Below are 20,000 nucleotides of genomic sequence, written 5' to 3' on the forward strand. Positions count from 1 at the left end.
TCTCTGCCTCCCTACCTCCCTCAAAGCGATGCACACTGCAGTGATATGGTTCTACAAGACAGGAACTACTTGCTGCAATGAGAACTCTATGATACACTTGAAGTAACTTTGCTATTACTCGTTTAGCCAATTCTTCAGCCCATGCAATCGATGCTCTGAAGCCAAGTACGGTATAGTGTAACATGACATGCGCTGCTCAGGGCAAGTCAGTAACAACCCTGTTGTGTTTGTGTGTTGTTTCCACAGTAACACGACGGAAGCAGGCGGGACCTACATCAAGAAGTGCTGCAAAGGCTTCTGCATTGACATCTTGAAGAAGATAGCCAAATATGTCAAGTTCACCTATGACCTGTACCTGGTTACCAATGGAAAACACGGGAAAAAGATAAACAATGTCTGGAACGGGATGGTGGGAGAGGTGAGGAAGGCTTGCTTTGAATTCGCTTTTTTCTTTGTGTGTGTGTGTTTATTTAACGTGCATAAAACGTCAGATTCTTACACTGTACGAGCACCCTCGTGCATGTGAGTGTCAGTACAGTATGTGATATGGTCCCAGCTATAGGTCTCGATTAACGTTGGAACTTAGTGGAGCTTACCCATTTAGGCCTGACATCGAAATACATTTTAAAAAAATCTAAATCATTCTATATATTCTATATCAGTGGTGCTCAATAATTCACGTCAAGGACCCCAAAAAGTATATTTAATAGGCCGCTGACCCCCATCTGAAAATACGTTGTTCCAGGTCCCCCCCCCCCCCCCCAGATTTGAGTTAAAAACGAACGCTCTGAAAGAATACATACTGTATTCAAAGATTTGCGTCACATTTTCAAAGAAAAAAATTGCAGATACGAGCTTGTAGATCTGCTATTTCTCAATAGCTAAAGCGTAACATAATGCTTAAAACACCAAAAGGGGTTCACGGCCTGAATGGCTTAAGTAAGCTACAGGGCCCTCAGCTAGCAGGGCCTTGTGCGAGATAACTCTATGGGAGCAGCCTTATAACTCTATGGGAGCAGCCTTATAACTATGGGAGCAGCCTTATAACTCTATGGGAGCAGCCTTATAACTCTATCCTTATAACTCTATGGGAGCAGCCTTATAACTCTATGGGAGCAGCCTTATAACTATATGGGAGCAGCCTTATAACTGTATGGGAGCAGCCTTATAACTCTATGGGAGCAGCCTTATAACTCTATGGGAGCAGTGGCGATAGTGCTGGCGGTGTGCGTGTGCTGAACGCACAAATCGAACGTTTAAAGACTTAATTCAAATGGCATTAATACCGGCAATGTGTACTGAATAAAAACCATATGTTAACTAAAGACTATAGCCTGGCCCAGCCAGTGCAATGTGTACTGAATAAAAACAATATGTTAACTAAAGACTATAGCCTGGCCCAGCCAGTGCAATGTGTACTGAATAAAAACAATATGTTAACTAAAGACTATAGCCTGGCCCAGCCAGGGTCATTTCTGGTCTAGAGGGGCGGAGTCAAATTAGCCAGTGGATCCCATTGGTTCACTGATCTGTGCGCCCGCCCCTGCCCTCCTCCTCCTCCTCCTCCGCACGCACGCACACACACAGAGATTCCCATCTGTAGCTTTTAATTATAACACAGAGACATCGTAAAGCAGCTGCTTCAGCTCAAAGTTAACCTTAACAGATTATTAAACATAAATGCTCTTTAAATATAGAGAGGGAAAATAATGTCATCTGTGGCTGCAGCCGTGATGATGTGCTTAAAACCACTTAACCCCTTTTAGTTGACTGGAATCCCCCTGGACTCTCTATATGGGCTCCTGTTCTCGCTCGTTCTCGTCTGTCTGTCGATCTAAACTCAGCACACAAAGTTCGGATACGTATCTTTGGGACATTATTTATCCTCTTTAATAATACCAATTGGTGTTGTATCTTATATCATTTTAATCGCTGATTAGTCACCTTTACAGCGAGGTATAGCATGTATGGATCAGACATTGCTTGACTGAGTAACACTGCTAAACGTGTGGGTTACATCCACAATTGCCAAAACGGCAAAATGTCTGGTATTCAACCCTTGCTTTGAGTTGTAGCCTTTAGTGGATTGGATGATTGCACTCTCCCACACTAATAAGGAGAAAAAACATCACATATTGAAATATTTGTACACTTTATTCATTTCACACTCCTTTTTATGGAACTCAGTAGCGGGTGGAAGATCCAAAAGCAGCTTGGCACCACCTTGGCACCACCTTGGCACCACCTTCGCACCAACCTAGCCACACATTTTGCTGTGGGACATGGCATCCCATTCCTCAACTGAAAACTTTGAAGTTTTGAAATGGTACCAGGGCTGACACCCAAATAATGCTGCCTGTCACTCTGTATGCCGGAACACCAGCTTCCACTTGCCCGGTTGCACGGGCCTTATCCTGAAGGGACAGACGTGACGTCTTTCCCCCAGTGTTGCTGCTGCTTGGAGCATAAACAAAGAAGAAAGAAAGTGGCAGGACCACTGCTTATGTGCCTGGCACACACCTGTGACTGAGTGGCACACACCTGTGACTGGCACATGCACACCTGCCGGCGCTAAGAACGAACAGAACAATATTTCATTTTGTCAAATGTTTTGTGGGTGCAACGAACCCACACGTTTAGCAGTGTTACTCATTCCAGGAATGTCCGATCCCTACATGCTACACATCGCGGTAAAGGTGACTAATCAACGATTAAAACGATATAAGATACAACACCAATTGGTATTATTAAAGAGGATAAATAATGTCCCAAAGATAAGTTTCCGAACTTTGTGTGCTGAGTTTAGATCGACTATTTTAGCAGATAATATAGTGTAGAGCGAGGACAGGAGCCAGTATAGAGAGTCCAGGGGGATTCCAGTCAACTAAAAGGGGTTAAGTGCTTTTAAGCACATCACGGCTGCAGCCACAGATGACATTATTTTCCCTCTCTCTACAACACCAATTGGTATTATTTAAGTGGTGAAATAATGGACCAAAGTTCAGAGCTGACGACGTGTAGCAATGCAGCGTATTGTGAGGTTGTAGATTAGCCACTGGGTTGTTTTCCTTATACGATGGGGACACTATAGTAGTTCACGCGGTCAAGCTTCCCACCCTGCGTGTTTGAAGTGTCATCCACCAATCAACATCAGCACAGTGCACTGTCCAGGGGTGTGTCCAGTGACACTGCAGGGTTCCTTAAGGGGGTTGCAAATGGACCTTTACAGGTCTGTAACTCTGACAGTGTTCTTAAAATACAATTAATTTTTTTGAGAACCATTGGCATATAGGCTGAACGAAAGCTCTTCCATTGATCTCTTCTCTTATGGGGGTCCTCGGCATATATTGTCATTTTGGGGGTCCTTGACATGGAAAAAGTTTGGAAGCCACTGCCATAATCTACTTCTACAGGATAATAGGAGGTGCCCCACTCTACCATATCCCAACGCCATGTACTGCAGCAGGGTATTAGAAGAGAATATTTGTTTCCTTTCTTCTTCTTTTTTTTTTTTTGCTTCTTTTGTCATTTAGATTCAGATTAATGCCAGCCATGTGACGTGCATTATTGGACACGCGTGTGTGCCGAGGCGGGGGTCAGTAACAGGTCAGCGTCATGTATGACAGACCTTTATGCAGAGCGTGCTCACGCATGTCACTGTCTCATCATCACAGCTCGCCGCTGGACGGCGGGATGGAAAGCTACTGTGGAGACAGCATGGATTGTGGAGAATGCATTAGTGTGAACAATAGCCACGTATGGATGTGCCTCCAGAATTCATTGAAATTGACGTGTTATTTATAGGATCTCATTATTCAAGGGGGGGGGGGGGGTTGTGACACATCGTACTGGAAAATACATTTATTCAATTTGATGGCCTAACAACAAATGTAGCCTTTTTAATTGTAATTTAGCATTTTCCCCCAAAACATAAAATAACCAAGGGTGTGGGGGGTAGAAGAGCACAAAAGAAAAAAAAAAAGTATACTTCTGACATCCTATGGCTACTGTACTGGGCTATACTGTACCGGATTGTACTTTTAATTTGTCTGTCATGTCAAAAGCAAAACAGAAAATAAGAGAATTTATATAAATTGTGGTATACCTACAGTAAGAGAACTAAACGCTCAGTCTAATAATCCTTTTCAACTGGGAAAGCGTCTCTGCCATTTACATTTTTACCACAATTTTTACCATTATTTCATACTTTCATACTAAAATATTTGCTGTGTCTCGATATTAAGTAGTTTACGGTCTTGGTCTGCGGCCAAATACATTTAAGTTTGGGTGTATACTTGCCATGACAAAGTTGGAGAACCACTGACTGGCATCGTAGAACCGGACTCAGGTCTTCATTAATGTGAATGATGTTATCGTGTCCTGAAGGGAACTCCCCCTGGTAGACTTTAATCACTTGTTTCCATTCAGACGTAACACTCTGGGCTTCAGCTGGTGACTGTAAACTTTACTGCTCTGCCTGTCCTTTATTTTTTATTATTAGTTTTATTATTTATATTTACTGTGTCTGTCCGGAAGTTCATCCAGAGGATTGTATGCAGAATGCATGATGATGAGTCATATTCCACCTTATTTATTTGACTTGTGTGTGTGTGCGTGCCGTGCGTGCGTGCGTGCATGCGTGCGTGCGTGCGTGTACAGTATGTCTGTGCTGGACCTGGGCTGTATGGCATCACGCCAAAAAGCCACTGTCTGCCAAAAGAAAATGATTGCTCAGTTTACAGTAGATTGCTGGTTCTCCAACCTTTTTGTCTGAGGTCACCCCTGTACTGTAAATACCGTTTTCATCCACAACACTCCTGAATTACATTCATGTTGCTTTATGGCACCTTTTTGTCATTTTTTTAACGGTATAGGCCTATACGTTTAAATATGTCAATCTTTCCGCCAAAAAGATACAGTATGTCACGAGGAAACCTGCAGAGAATATTTAGTTTCCATTAGGACAGACTGAAAATCACTTTTTATACTGTTAATAATGTGACACGTGTAACCAGCATTCCTATTCAGGGGGGGGGGGGGGGGGGCTTTCACTAAAAATAACAGATCTACAAGCTCACAACGCGCACCGCCAAGTTAATCTTTTAGACCAAATGACAAAAAGATTAAGGCTTTATAGTGTACATAGCAACAACTACCAAAACCCCAAAAATAGCGTTCCCGTCCTAAATAATGATGAATTGATACATTCCAAATATTATCAAAGTATTATGATCGAGGCTCCCCATTGATAGCGTCAAGGCACCCACTTTGAGAAGCCCTGCTTTATACATCTACAGCTGCTTTTATCACGATCAAACAATCATATTGTGCAAATCACATAACGTATAATTATGTGTTTAAAGACATCCTCATTGGCTGCCTGTGCTGCAGGCTCAGAGAGGTTGAAAATGGCGAGGGGGGCACATCTCATTTTCATATAGTAAAACAATAACTGTAACTAAAACTGAGGGGGCACATTTTGCAACGGAGGTTGCCAAGCTCCCTCTGGCACCCGAGTGGCAGCACCGTGCTGCCCACACTGCTGAGTGTCAATGCTTCCTGTGTGTGTTATTTCAAATTAAAAAACACTAACTTCACAAAGGGCTTCAAGCTAGTCTGTCTAACTTGATAAGGCTATAGAGTGGCATTACCTACCGTTACCTAACAAAACCTATACTGTTGGCTGTGGCGATCTTAAAAAGCGACACTAATCTTCTGTTTTTTTATGATCTACTCACTGTATATATGCAGAGAGTGCTTCTTGTGTGTCTGCTTTCGTAAATGTTTCAGGCTACATTGAGTACAGCTCCGATCTTCCTTAAGGCTTGCATCACTCTGGACCGTACACGCATGTGCTCCTGTTAGTGTCGGGGGTCGTTCGTGGGTAATTTGGTCACTTCCTCAAAATGTATCGTTACACACACACACAAAATAATCAATCACTAGCTCCTGTTTACATGTGGGCTGACACTATTAGCAATATACTGTATGTACAGTATGGCGACGCCTTACATCACAGGAGAAATACCAGAATAAATCACTTTAGGTTAAACCCTGTACAGTTTTCCTATTCATTGGCATACTCAAAGTGAGCAATGGTGTAAACGCATGAAGTGGGTGTATAGGTACTGTCACTGTGTTAAACATGATGGTACACACAATATACACATGTACAGTTCATCATCATTTACACATTATCCCCTCTGGCATACAGCCGGATCCATAATAATTATGTAGACTTTCGTCTTTGCTGAATGGAAGACCAGACAAAATAGGCTGACAAGGGATATCTTATGTAATGTGCATGTGGACCGGGAACTCTCTGTTGTCCCATTCCTCTTTTTATGGAAACCACATGCAGTACCACTACCTACCACACATCTCCACGACGTTGCAAATGAGGGCAACCTCAATGTCTTTTGAGAATGAATGAATGAACATTCTATCAATAATGCACTAAAATACTGTTTCAACAGAAAGTTTGGTTGCTGCCACTTAATTGTTCCACATCAAATATATATTACCATTATGGTCTGTTAACAATTCAGCCAATCAGTATTATTTCTACAAAATCAGTGAATGTATTATAGAAGATCAGTTCTGACAGGAAAAAAACAAACAAAAAAACAGCAACATTCAAGTAACTTCTGTGAGACTTCTCTGTGAGTCCCAGTTAACAGCACTGTGTTTAAAGTGTCTGTCTGAAACCCATAGTAATGGTGCTGTGAAGCGGTGCGATCATAACTATTTTGTAGTCGCAGGCGGCGGAGTCAAAGCGCTGTTTTTCATGACTAAATGGAGTACATTGATTTTTCTCCTGTTGCCTTTGACTGTCATCGTCATCTGGCTGAATGCCAATGGGTACTGACACCTAATCCAAACTAACTAATCTGTTTCTCCACCCATCCATCCATCCATCCACCCATCCACCCTTCCATCCACCCACCCACCCATCCACCCACCCATCCATCCATCCACCCAGCCACCCATCCATCCACCCATCCACCCATCCACCCTTCCATCCACCCACCCACCCATCCACCCACCCATCCATCCATCCACCCAGCCACCCATCCATCCACCCATCCACCCATCCATCCACCCTTCCATCCACCCATCCACCCTTCCATCCACCCACCCTTCCACCCACCCACCCACCCACCCATCCATCCATTCATCCACCCACCCACCCACCCACCCACCCACCCATCCATCCATCCATCCACCCACCCATCCACCTACCCATCCACCCATCCATCCACCTACCCATCCACCCATCCATCCACCCACCCACCCACCCACCCATCCACCCTTCCATCCACCCTTCCATCCACCCATCCACCCACCCTTCCACCCACCCTTCCATCCACCCATCCACCCTTCCACCCACCCATCCACCCACCCACCCACCCACCCACCCACCCTTCCATCCACCCATCCATCCACCCTTCCATCCACCCACCCACCCACCCACCCTTCCACCCATCCATCCACCCTTCCACCCACCCTTCCATCCACCCACCCATCCACCCTTCCATCCACCCATCCATCCACCCATCCACCCACCCATCCATCCACCCACCCTTCCATCCACCCACCCATCCACCCTTCCATCCACCCTTCCATCCACCCTTCCATCCACCCTTCCATCCACCCTTCCATCAGGATGTCATTGTGTTCTGCATCCTCTGTGTTCTGCAGGTGGTCTATAAGAAGGATGTCATTGTGTTCTGCATCCTCTGTGTTCTGCAGGTGGTCTATAAGAAGGCTGTCATGGCCGTCGGGTCTCTGACGATCAATGAGGAGCGTTCTGAGGTCATCGATTTCTCCGTCCCGTTCGTGGAAACCGGGATCAGTGTCATGGTCGCCCGTAGCAATGGCACCGTGTCTCCGTCTGCTTTTCTCGGTAAGCGTCACCGCCTCCTGCCTTAACCCATTCTGACCTGAGATCAGATTCTAAAAATGTCTGTTTGAAAATGACAGTTTTCTGAAAAAGCTATGTTTCTATGTCAGTCGTTCTTCGATAAAAAATAAATAGCAGACCTACAAGCTCGTAGCGCGCCACTCGGTGGCACGCTATGAGCTTGTAGATCTGCTATTTTTCAATAGCTAAAGCATAACATGATGCTACACCAAAATGGGTTCCCGTTCAGAATGGGTTAACCTTGTGATACGTTGCTAACTTGTTGTCTGTGAGAGAGAGAGAGGGTTGGTGTGTGTGTGTGTGTGTCTGTGTGTGTGTGTGTGTGTGTGCGTGCGTGTGTGTGTGCGTGCGTGCGTGAAATATGAAAATACTCTGTTAGAAGTAAAAGTCCTGCATTCAAACTTAGCACAAAGGTATTGGTATCAAAGTAAAGTATACCACATATAAAATGTACTCATGCAGAATGGCTCTTTTCAAAATCACATTATTGGATTGTAAAAGTCGGGGCTGATTTTAATTAGGCCACTTATTGTGGTGCTGAGTAGCTTAATCTATATTAATAATAGTTCAACTAAGAGTATGTCCAAATGAACGCAATAAATGCTTTAACGCCACATGGTTTTATTAGCGTTAATTATTGTATTATGCATCAATGCAAAACACAATAAATTTAGCTGCAAGCAGCAATACTGGGGCCAAGCAGTGAGCACAACCTTCCATTGTAATTGCGACAGCAAGTGGTCAATCTGCTCGGTGTGAAGCCATGAGGGCATGACCCCACTTGCTAGTTTTTTGGCATGTTATTAATTAAAGATTAGCATCACACTCGGCGCCAATAAAGTAGATTTACTGTACGCTAACTGGTCTTTTATAGTGCTTATGAGTCATGATACTTACTGTACATTAGCACTGGGTTGCTATACAGTAGGTGATGTTGTCAACAGCAATGGAGCTTTGGATCTTTGAACTGTGCACACACCCGCGCCCACTCTTATCTGTTTCTTTCGATCGCCTTCAAATCTGGGCATGTAATGGGAGGGTGAACATGTTAGCAAATATTACAACTACAAGCTCACAACATTGTGAGCTTAAAGATTGCCAATTTTTGGTGAAGAGATGCTGGGTAGAAGCAAAAAACACAGGTACTTAACAAGGTATAATTCAGTGGTTAAATGAGACCAAATTAGCCTGGCTCTCTCTCTCTACATAATACTTTCACCAGACACATGTACTACACATTGCAGTACAGAGGGGGCGCTGTTTCACCAATTTGAAGACATAATAATGAGAAATGAGATATGAAATGGCAAAATGTCTTGTAATGCAAATAAAGCAAATTATTTAATAACGTCTAAAATTACAACTATAACAAACAGAGGACGCCTGCCTCGCTTCAGGAGAAAATGCTATGTGTAAGTGTGTGCGTGTGCGTGCATGCATGTGTGCGCGTGCGTGTGTGCGTGCGTGTGCGCGTGCATGTGTGTATTCCCACAGCCCCATGTCAAACAGAGGAGACATGAAACCTAATTCTGTTACACAGCTATCAATACTTTCGGAGCGGGTTTGGCTCCACTCAGCATCACCCCCATGGGTCTATTTGGTTACATCAGTACATTCTTGTTGCATTAACACTCAGCATTTTACAGTGTACTTGGCCCCTATACTGTTGGCAGGAATACTTTTTTTCCCCCCTCACTGGAGACTCTAGTGGCCAGTAGCCTGAATAAACACATATTTCATACACATACAGTACAGTATTATTATATTTTCATTATTATGACTAATCAGTCATGATAATCATGATGCCTATAATGCATTGACGTCTTCACACACCAACAAATGAGAGCGTGCATGTGCACACGCATATGAACGACGTGCAATACACAAAGGTTTTGAATTTGTGGGTGCGAACACACACACACACAAACAGCGCCATATATGTAGCATGCAGTTATTACTGTAAGAGCCGTAATTATAAGGACTTAGCACAGAAAACCCCGCAATGGCTGGTTGCCAATACACGCAGTGCACACACACACACACACACACACACACACGCGCGCGCGCGCAGTCACGCACACGCCCATGCACACATGCCATGGCTCTGAGCCAGCAGTGCTCTCCCATACATTAAAGCAGGGTTTAATCTTTGCAGGAGCACTGTGAGCACAGAGGGAGGACAGGAGTGCTGACACCATGGCTTCTGTACGCCTACTCACCCTGTCAAACATTGTGTGTGTGTGTGTGTGTGTGTGTGTGTGTGTGTGTGTGTGTGTGTGTGTGTGTGTGTGTGTGTGTGTGTGTGTGTGTGTGTGTGTGTGTGTGTGTGTGTGTGTGTGTGCGTGTGCACATGCGTGGTATACTGTACTGTACTCTTTCATGATGTGTGTGTGTGTGTGCAAACTACAGTATTTGTTCATTCACGGAGAGAATGGGAGTAACTGAGAATGATGGAAATGAATCACTTGAACCCTCCATATTCTGGGGGGGACTTTAGTTTAGCCAAAAATAGCCAAGCTCACAACGCGCTACGTACAATGTCTCACAACACACCATAATGCGTCACATCGTAAGCTTGTAGATTGGCTATTTGTGGTGAAGAGATTTATACAGTCCAGTTTACTAATGTGCTTACTTTATTAGTTTACTTAATTGTTAGCTTACTAGTGGTTAAACGGAACATAAACCTTTCACTCTGTATTCTTGCTAATGTCTGCTAATTGGTAGACTGGAACTCACCTATGCTTTTTATGGCATAGGCAGCTCCCGGCAGGATCCGCAGGGAGAAACTAGGCACAGCTGCTGGACATGAGACTAATTAATTAGAGCGACAGAGAGAGAGAGAGGAGTGTGTGTGTGTGTGTGTGTGTGTGTGTGTGTGTGTGTGTGTGTGTGTGTGTGTGTGTGTGTGTGTGTGTGTGTGTGTGTGTGTGTGTGTGTGTGTGTGTGTGTGTGTGTGTGTGTGTGTGTGTGTGTGTGTGTGTGTGTGTGTGTGTGTGTGTGTGTGTGTGTGTGTGTGTGTGTGCGTCAATTTAACAAAGGTGCAGACGATCAGAAATCAGCAGAGAATGAGTGACGTTTGCGCTACTGTATGCCGAATTGAAGTGGACTCGGCCCCAGACTTTTTTTTCCCTCCCTGGAAATAAAAACGTCTGGGTTTCCGAGGCTAATTGGTGTTAAAAGTACTGTTCTGGCATGTTTAGCTCTGACCACAACGTTACTAGAGACATGATCTGAATGCTGGGTAAATCTACTTGCAGGGACTTGAAACCTTAAGATAGGCAATCCAACACCTAAATATAACTGTGCAATTTGTTTTTGTCATTATCATTTTAATGGAGTTTAAAGCACAGATTGATTTGAAGTCTAGCCGACAATAGGTCCTGGAGAAATATTGATTTACGAGCAGCATAACATCTGTGACCTATTAACCGTACAATTGTGTTTGACTCACATTGACTCAATAATCAGGTATAATTTCAGAAATGTTACTAATAGCTTCTGAGATTAAATGTAAACAAACCTGAAAGTAATTAACACACCAAACGCCCGGGGGTATTTGTAACCATTAAATCAGGACGCCCAGCGATTTGTTTCTTCGGGACCTATTTCATGGTGGCTCCGTGCCATTTTGGGAAGCTAGATGTAGCCAAAACACTGCCGAGGCGCTCGACAACAACGGGAGGTGTGATACATTATAATGCGACTAGCGACGGGATCGCGATTTGCTTAGAATTAGACGGAATGATTTAGATCAAGAGTTTTTTCACGTTTTAAGATTTTCGGTCTCATCGGCTAAAATGGGGGCGATGCGATCGGTTTTGATATCAATAAATCTCCGTCCTTTTATTAATCTCCGTCCTGAGAACACAGAACTCTGTCCTTGCCGCTCGGGGTGTTTTAACATGGTCTGTAAATTATGGTCAAAGCTGTGAAGAGACAAGTAGTGATTGGTCTTTGAATTTACAATCTTCCCCATTTTTTTGTCCTTTGTCCCTCTGTCTTCTGTCTGTCCTCCCTCTGTCTCTGTGTGTCTCTCTCTCTGTCTCTCTCTATGTCTCTCTATGTCTCTGTCTCTTTGTCTCACAGAGCCTTTCAGTGCATCGGTGTGGGTGATGATGTTTGTAATGTTGCTGCTGGTCACTGCAATGGCCGTCTTCATGTTTGAGTATATCAGTCCTCTAGGCTTCAACAGAAACCTTGCACAGGGCAGAGGTAAGAACACACACACACACACACACACACACACACACACACACACACACACACACACACACACACCTTTAGCAGTGGCCTTTAGCAGTTATTGTTTTATGAAATGGCTACCAGATATTGGTAGCCATTTCATAAAACAATAACTCAGTCCAGGCCACTGTGAACATTATACAGTAAACACAAGAGCCAAATCAATCCCTTAAGCACTATTTTACAACAACAATATTTTAATTGAAATGACATTTAGGCACCTGCACAAAAAAAGGCAGTTGCTATGCAACATTTATATTTAGATTCCCTTCTTCAAGTTCATCAGTCTGTTTGGCATAGGACATGGAAGTCTCATAACCAGATGCAAAATAATTTAGATATTGCTATTCAGACAGATGCAGGTGTTAGATGTTTATTTACTAGTTACTTAGTACTTAATTATTCTATTGGCACTCTATTCACTTACACTCTGTTACTCTGTACAAGCTGTTAGGATACATGCTATTCACTCTCATCTAATCTTGCCGTTTGTAAGTTGCTCTAGACAATAGTGCCTAAATGCCTAAATTGTAAGTCGTCTAATGGAACTTTGTGCTAATCGCTCACTGTCGTGGCAATAGCAGCAAAGAACACCTTTCTCCCTCCTCATACTCTGTCCGTACCTGCGATCCTAACCTGTCCCTTTTCGCTGCCCCTCTCCTAGACCCCCACGGCCCTTCCTTCACCATGGGCAAAGCCGTGTGGCTGCTGTGGGGCCTGGTCTTCAACAACTCTGTGCCTGTGCAGAACCCCAAAGGAACCACCAGTAAGTTCATCGTGTCCGTGTGGGCCTTCTTCGCCGTCATCTTCCTGGCCTCCTACACGGCCAACCTGGCCGCCTTCATGATCCAGGAGGAGTTTGTGGACCAGGTCACCGGCCTGTCCGACAACAAGGTAACGAGAAACCCAAAGGGGGAGGTGGCCGGCTTGTTTGATGTTGAGTGGTGAACGACGGACTTGGGATCACACTATAGTTTGTCAGTCGGTTATTGTAGTCGCTCTGGTGCTTTAGTGCCGTTTAGTTTAAGGCTTGTACGGTGTTACTATGCTGCTGTACATTTGATAAGTTTGATCTTAGCACAGGCTTAACTCTCCCTGAAACTGAATGTACATATGCCTATGATATATGCACTCGACTGTATGCTATTTTCCGCCATCTTATGCAGTGCAGCAATACAGTATAGCTCTGGCAGATACTTTGTCCACACACACAGACAAACAGCATCGCTGGAGTGGCTTATTTAAATTGTATTTACATGTGGATTTATGGTTTAGATGTTGCCGGTCGGTTTTCACTTTACAGTCTGCTTTTAAGACCTATAGTACCATCAGTTTGCCAGTCCGTTCGTTGTTGTTTTATGTACAGTACTGCCACACATACTCTCTGGGAATGATTGGAAACGACAAGTTTCCGAGTCGGAAAAGGACTTTGGGAAGCTGCGGTACGTTTCTGTGACGCAGGATTCCTGAGCAAAGTGTTGGAGAATTTTCCGATCTTTTCCCCGGAGCGCATGTAGGCGGACTGATATTATCGACGTCAGTGATTCCATATACCATTTTGCCCGTTGCACGCGTTGTTTATGAATATATGCCATCTATCGATGTCCGTCTATCTATCTGTCTATCTATCTATCTACCTCTTATTTCTCTCTCTCTGTCCCATGGCCATTGTTTAATCGTGACATGTCCATTCTAACCCATGCTCTCTCTCTCAGCTGTCCCTTTGCTTTGAGTTGTGCTCAATGTTTGACATTGCGCGACTAGAGACATGACAGTGGAGTTGAACCCTGCAGGCCCATGGCGGTGGGCGGGGTTCCCCCGAGAGACTCCAGTTTCCACGGCCGACGGTGATGAGGGCCACAGGACGCTGTGAGAGAGCTGGGCCCTTCAACACTCTGTCTCCCTGTTCTCTGTGTGAGAGCTGGGCCCTTCAACACTCTGTCTCCCTGTTCTCTGTGTGAGAGCTGGGCCCTTCAACACTCTGTCTCCCTGTTCTCTGTGTGAGAGCTGGGCCCTTCAACGCTCTGTCTCCCTGTTCTCTGTGTGAGAGCTGGGCCCTTCAACGCTCTGTCTCCCTGTTCTCTGTGTGAGAGCTGGGCCCTTCAACACTCTGTCTCCCTGTTCTCTGTGTGAGAGCTGGGCCCTTCAACACTCTCTCTCCCTGTTCTCTTGTTTTCAAAAGCCCCCGTGAGGGCCCGTGTGGGACCCGCAGTGTACATAATGCTTCCACTGCGGATGGTGTTGGTCGCGACAATGGGCGCACACAGACACACATACACACGCACCCACACACATGCACAAGTACACACACACGGTGAGAGGAAAGCAGAAAAGTTGTGGAGAAGGGCGAGGGGAGGTGATAAAGTAAGGATGAAAGGCAGAAGAGAGGTGGAGGTGAGGACGAAGGAGAACAGATGGCGAGCGCCAAGGAAAGAAGGAGGTATACAAGGACGGGAAGGAAGACACGGAGAGGGAGAGAGGGAGAGAGAGAGGGAGAGAGAGAGAGAGGGAGAGAGGGAGAGAGGGAGAGAGAGAGGGAGAGAGAGAGGGAGGGAGAGAGGGAGAGAGGGAGAGAGAGAGAGAGAGAGAGAGAGAGAGAGGGGGAGAGAGAGATGTTGTTCTGAGAAACGAGTTAAGAGCGGGAAGGGTGGATGGATGGATGGATGCTGGTGGGAAGAGAGGAAAGAGTGAAGGAAATGAGATTAACTAAAGGTGTTTACAGAGACAGGAGGAAGATTGGGAAGGAGAGAGAGAGAGAGAGAGAGAGTAGTGACAGATGCTGTAGCTGAGTGGGTATAAACAGTCCACCTGGGGAATTGCAAGGTCACTGGCTTGACCCTCAGCTCGCCCAGTCTGTGTGTTGAAGTGACACTTAACCCCTAACAGCTCCCCCATGCGCTCAGCGGAGCAGCCGTCTGCTGGGTGCATCATGCATACAAGTAATCCCCCATGCAGTAAATAATCCCTTTCCCCTAAATAATCTTTAACATCAATTTGCTTACCGGTGCTGGACACTAAGCTAGCCAAACAATTACTCTCAGATTTGTGTTTACGTTACTTCATCCAGCCTAAACGAGAGATCGTATATGGGAGATAAGATATATACAAGTTCATACGGAGGCACCGACTGACTGGCAAAACCCCAAACTAAACACCGACTGGCAGAACCCCAAACTAAACACCGACTGTCAAAACCCCAAACTAAACACCGACTGGCAGAACCCCAAACTAAACACCGACTGGCAGAACCCCAAACTAAACACCGACTGGCAGAACCCCAAACTAAACACCGACTGGCAGAACCCCAAACTAAACATGTCCTCTCAGTAAATGCCCTGTTGATGTTTAGTCTGCAGTAATATTGACACCTCGTCAGCACAAAAACGATGTCTGCTGTGGATATAGACCTCAAAGATAAGAGATATTATTTCACACTGAGGGACAGACAGAGACCCCTTTCTTTTGCACATAATATGGCATTGAAGTTCCCAGTACAGATACAAGATGTAGTCGCTATGTGTACCGATAACCGGGGATTTGGGCTGTACAAACAAGTAGATGTGAGACATAAACGGAGCCACCTGTTGCCCAGCTGCAGGCCCTGGATGGCTTGTCGCACCCAAACGATCTGTGCTGCGATCACTCGTTTTACTCAGTCTAAAAGGAGCAATCAGTGTCCTTTGAATGTGATGATGGAAGTGTAAGTGAGTCAGTTCAAACTGACAATCGCAGCAGCGGAGAGAATTGATGATCCTATTGAAGCCGATTTGAAAAGACTGCCAGGAGAATAAGGAGGAGAAAAGAACATGGAAATTCAGGCTCAATGTCAAATTATTATTTGAAGTTGAACAGCCTGACATTAGCTAGTCAATTAACTAATCACAGAGGAGTCCCTCTTTGACAACAGCTGTGTAATGGGGAGCAAAATTAACTGAAATTCAGTGGTGTAAAAGTAACTAAGTCCATCTACTCAAGTACTGTACCTATAAGTACTATTTTGATGTAGGTCTACTTTTTCTTTACTTGAGCATTTCCATTTAGTAATTTCTTCATACTTCTACTCCACCTCAACTCCAATGTAATTTTTTTCCACAATATTTTGATTTAGTCTTAGTCTTTTGAATAACACACCATTTAGGCTAGGCTTAGTCCTATTTAGTCTTCTGAAAAACCTTAGTCGACGTAGTCTTTATTCTTAATCTTACCTGCATAGTCAACAAAATGAACACTGCTCATCTCAGAGGCTAATATTGTACTTTTTACTCTCTAAACTTTTTTGAAAATATATTTGTACTTTTATATTGTACTTTTACTCAAGGGTTAATACAGAACGTTGACTAGTAACAAGAGTCGTTTTGTGGTATTGCTATTTTGGGCGGGAACCCCTTTTGGTGTTAGCATTATGTTATGCTTTAGCTATTGAAAAATAGCAGAAGCCTAGTCATAGCTAGTCTGCTATTTTTGAAAAATCGAAGAACGACTGACATAGAAACATAGCTTTTTCAGAAAACTGTCATTTTCAAACAGACATTTTTAGAATCTGATCTCAGGTCAAAATGGGTTAAGTAAACCTCTGACTGAGTGTCATGCCATTAAGCTGGAGTCTGTGTTGTTTGGTGTAGGTTGGTGTAGTTTGGTGTAGCCATCCTTCTCCTGCGGGGAACGTTTGCCATCAATAGCCACTCTACAAGCTCTCAATTAACACATTGCGTCGCAATGCGTTGCTGTTTTTGATGAAGAGATTTGGCGTTAGAGACGAGAAATAAGTGCAGTTGCAATTCGGGTTTGACTAAGAACAGAGGCTGTAAGTGTATTTTGTTAAGGGCTCCTCGTGTCACTCTTGTGTGTCTTTTGTGTCGTTTAAAGGGTTGCTTCACTTTGAGTTTGCAGCCCGGCGCATCAGTGTCAGAGCCATAATGCAATAAAAGCCCTCTCAGCTGCCATGTTAAACAGCACAAAGGTCAAGATGTCTCCGACTGCCACTTTGCATTCCATAAAGTGGAACTCTTGAAGATTCTTCTATACCCAGCTGTCACTCCACTGTTACCAGACGAGTTCGTGCTGTAAGTCGAGCAAGGCCAAAGCATGTGGAACGAGGCATTTCTCAAACCGCTTCACGTAAAACATTAATCATTAAGGCATTAAGCAACACAAAAGGAAAAGGAAACATAGCACAGGAAAAAAAGAATACAAATTACATTGCAATTGATTAAAAACGAAGGGCAAAAGGGCATGCATGACAGAAGTGTTTAGCATCGATTTTAAAGTATTTTCTGGGAGTTTGTTCCACATAATGTAGTGCATAAATACTGAACGCTGCCTGCTTTTCTTCTGGGGACGTGCAGAAAGCAGCTTTCTTTTAATAACTTTTTTTTTTATATAGTTATTCCCACTTTAAAACAAAAAGCAGAACTGTCCCCTGTCTGGATGGCAAACATCAAAGAGGAGAAGAAACATCCGCACTCTTGTTTCTAGAGCTCCACAAGAGACTTACTTTATTTAATGGAAAAAATGCAACATTTGGACCCTCTAAGACTAGGTCTTCATCATGTGGCACGCAGGGGTGTTTTCAACACCGCTGGACCCTCTAAGACTAGGTCTTCATCATGTGGCACGCAGGGGTGTTTTCAACACCGCACACGTGTCATCTGTGTCGTCTGTCTCGATGGTCCACGCAGTGTTGTTTTTGTCGACTAAAACTGAGACGAAAAATGTTCGTCGACTGCCTTTTTTCACTGACGAAAACTAAATGGAAACTAAAAATGAAAACTAAGCTATGATGACTAAAACTTTGATGTATTGACAATTTCGTCAACAGCTAAAAACTAGACTAAAATGTTAGGAAGGGACTAGTGGACAAGTGGTCCAGTGCAAGTCATTTTACACTTGGTTGCATGCTGAAAATAGCAGATTGAGCTTGTAGATCGGCTATTTTCAGCAAGTGTAAAATCGGTAATACGACAACATCAAGGCACCGCCAAAATACATTTTAGTCGACTAAATCAACTGTAGATTTAGTCGACTAAAACTAGACAAAAAAATTCCAGGTGACTAAAATGTGACTAAAACTAAATGAAAACTATTCAAGAGACTATATGACTAAAACTAAAATCAAAATTTGCTAAAACAACACTGGGTTCACGATGTAGTAATCGATCAGAAATCTATCTTCTGGCGCCCCCAAAACCCTGCATGCTTCCACCTGGATATAAACCGAACGCTCATAAAGAAGCAGAGACTGCAGAGTTAGCCATGTGGGGGGGGGGGGTCTTATTAGGCTTCCGGTGTTCAGGAGGGCCCGCTCGGCTGCGTCCGTCCCCCCTGAGCGGGCCCCGTCCGTCCCCCCTGAGCGGGCCCCGTCTAGCATTAAGAAAAGGCCAGGCAAACAGCAGCTCCTGAGTGGTCCACTTGGGACCTGTCCTTATACTGTATACTCAGCCTCCATTTTGCTGCCTCTGGAGGACATGCCGTTCTGTATTCTCAACAACACGTACGCGGGAGCAGAGCACGTGTTTCAGCCAGTTAACTTTAGCCCAAAACCTCTGTTCGGTTTTCTTTCCTAACGGTTGAAAACGGAGCTCGTGTTATTTTGAATGTGTCCAGATGTAACTCGGAGAGTGTATAGGCCTAAAACTTTATTTAGTCTTTTGAATAACACATCAGACTTTGTCTTTTAGTCTTAGTTCTTAGCCTTAATGCAATGTTAATTTTGCCAGAGAATATTTAGTCTTATAGTCATTTGAATAACACACCACCCACACACACCACCTCTGAATAAAACCTTAGTGTTTTAAGTCTTAGTCACCAAAATGAACACCGCCCAACAGATACCCAGATTTGTGTGCTCTCTCAGAGTTCAATTGCCGCGGCTGGATGTCGCGGTGGATCGAGGCCAGCCATACGGCACACAGAGAGACGGCAGCCATTTTTAGCCTCTCTGGAGAGCGATCGGTTCATCGTGTATTGGCACTGCGATTGACACGCCAGGTGCAAAAAAGGGGGTTCATGGCGAAGCCTCCTGGATAACGACACCCAGGGGAGCCCAGACTATGAGAGATAACGGGAGGAGAACATGCTGTTCCCCAGGAGAGATTAGCATGAAGGTTCTGAAACAGGCAAGAGGCCAGCTGTGCGGTCGCTCGCTTATAGTGGGGAAAAAAGCACTCAAATGTTTTACAAGTAGAAGTCCGTATTCAAAATGCAAGTAAAAGTATATAAAAGTATTAGCACTAAAATGTACTAAACGTAAAAGTACTCATATTGCAGAATGTCCCATTTCACAAGTTCAAAATGTGTACAGAAGCTTTTGAAAATAGCAGATCTACAAGCTCACAATGCGTCGCATTGTGATCTTCTATTTTCAAATGGCTGAAATGCATATAGGGTTGAAGTGGTTAATGTATGTTTTATAATCAAAATGAAAACTCCAGTTTTTCAAATAATAATAATTGTAGTGTAAGAGAGTAAATTTAAAAGTTTTGCCTCTGAGATGTATAGTGGAGTAGAAGTATTGGAAATTGGAAACACTCAAGTAAATTGTACTTGAGTACAGTACTGGAGTAAAGTGTTTAGGTCCACCCGACACATGTCCATCTTATTCCCACGTGTGTCCTCTCGTCCTGTCACTCGGTTAGACACGCATAGGAACGACCGCTGGTCAGAGGACACGGTCACCTTTCACTGAGTATACAGTAGTGTACAGTAGAGACAGGCTGACCTACACCGTACTGTCCACACTGAGGTGTACAGTACAGAGAGAGAGAGACAGGCTGACCTACACCGTACTGTCCACACTGAGGTGTACAGTAGAGGCAGGCAGAGTGACAAGCAG

At 44.2% G+C, this 20,000-nt stretch overlaps 1 protein-coding gene across 1 annotated transcript in view; it reads left to right on the forward strand.

Annotated features, from left to right (window-relative positions):
- The window catches only part of grin2aa (glutamate receptor, ionotropic, N-methyl D-aspartate 2A, a), a gene marked incomplete at its 5' end in the record, with an annotated part of 213,140 nt that overhangs the window by 177,028 nt on the left and 16,112 nt on the right, over positions 1 to 20,000 (forward strand). The window contains 4 exon segments of the mRNA XM_080775827.1: positions 247 to 418; positions 7,753 to 7,906; positions 12,014 to 12,139; positions 12,834 to 13,063. Coding sequence (XP_080631953.1) covers positions 247 to 418; positions 7,753 to 7,906; positions 12,014 to 12,139; positions 12,834 to 13,063 — 682 coding nt within the window.

This window comes from Protomyctophum bolini (assembly GCF_963924005.1).
Source record: "Protomyctophum bolini genome assembly, chromosome: 11".
Taxonomy (NCBI): Eukaryota; Metazoa; Chordata; class Actinopteri; order Myctophiformes; family Myctophidae; genus Protomyctophum; species Protomyctophum bolini.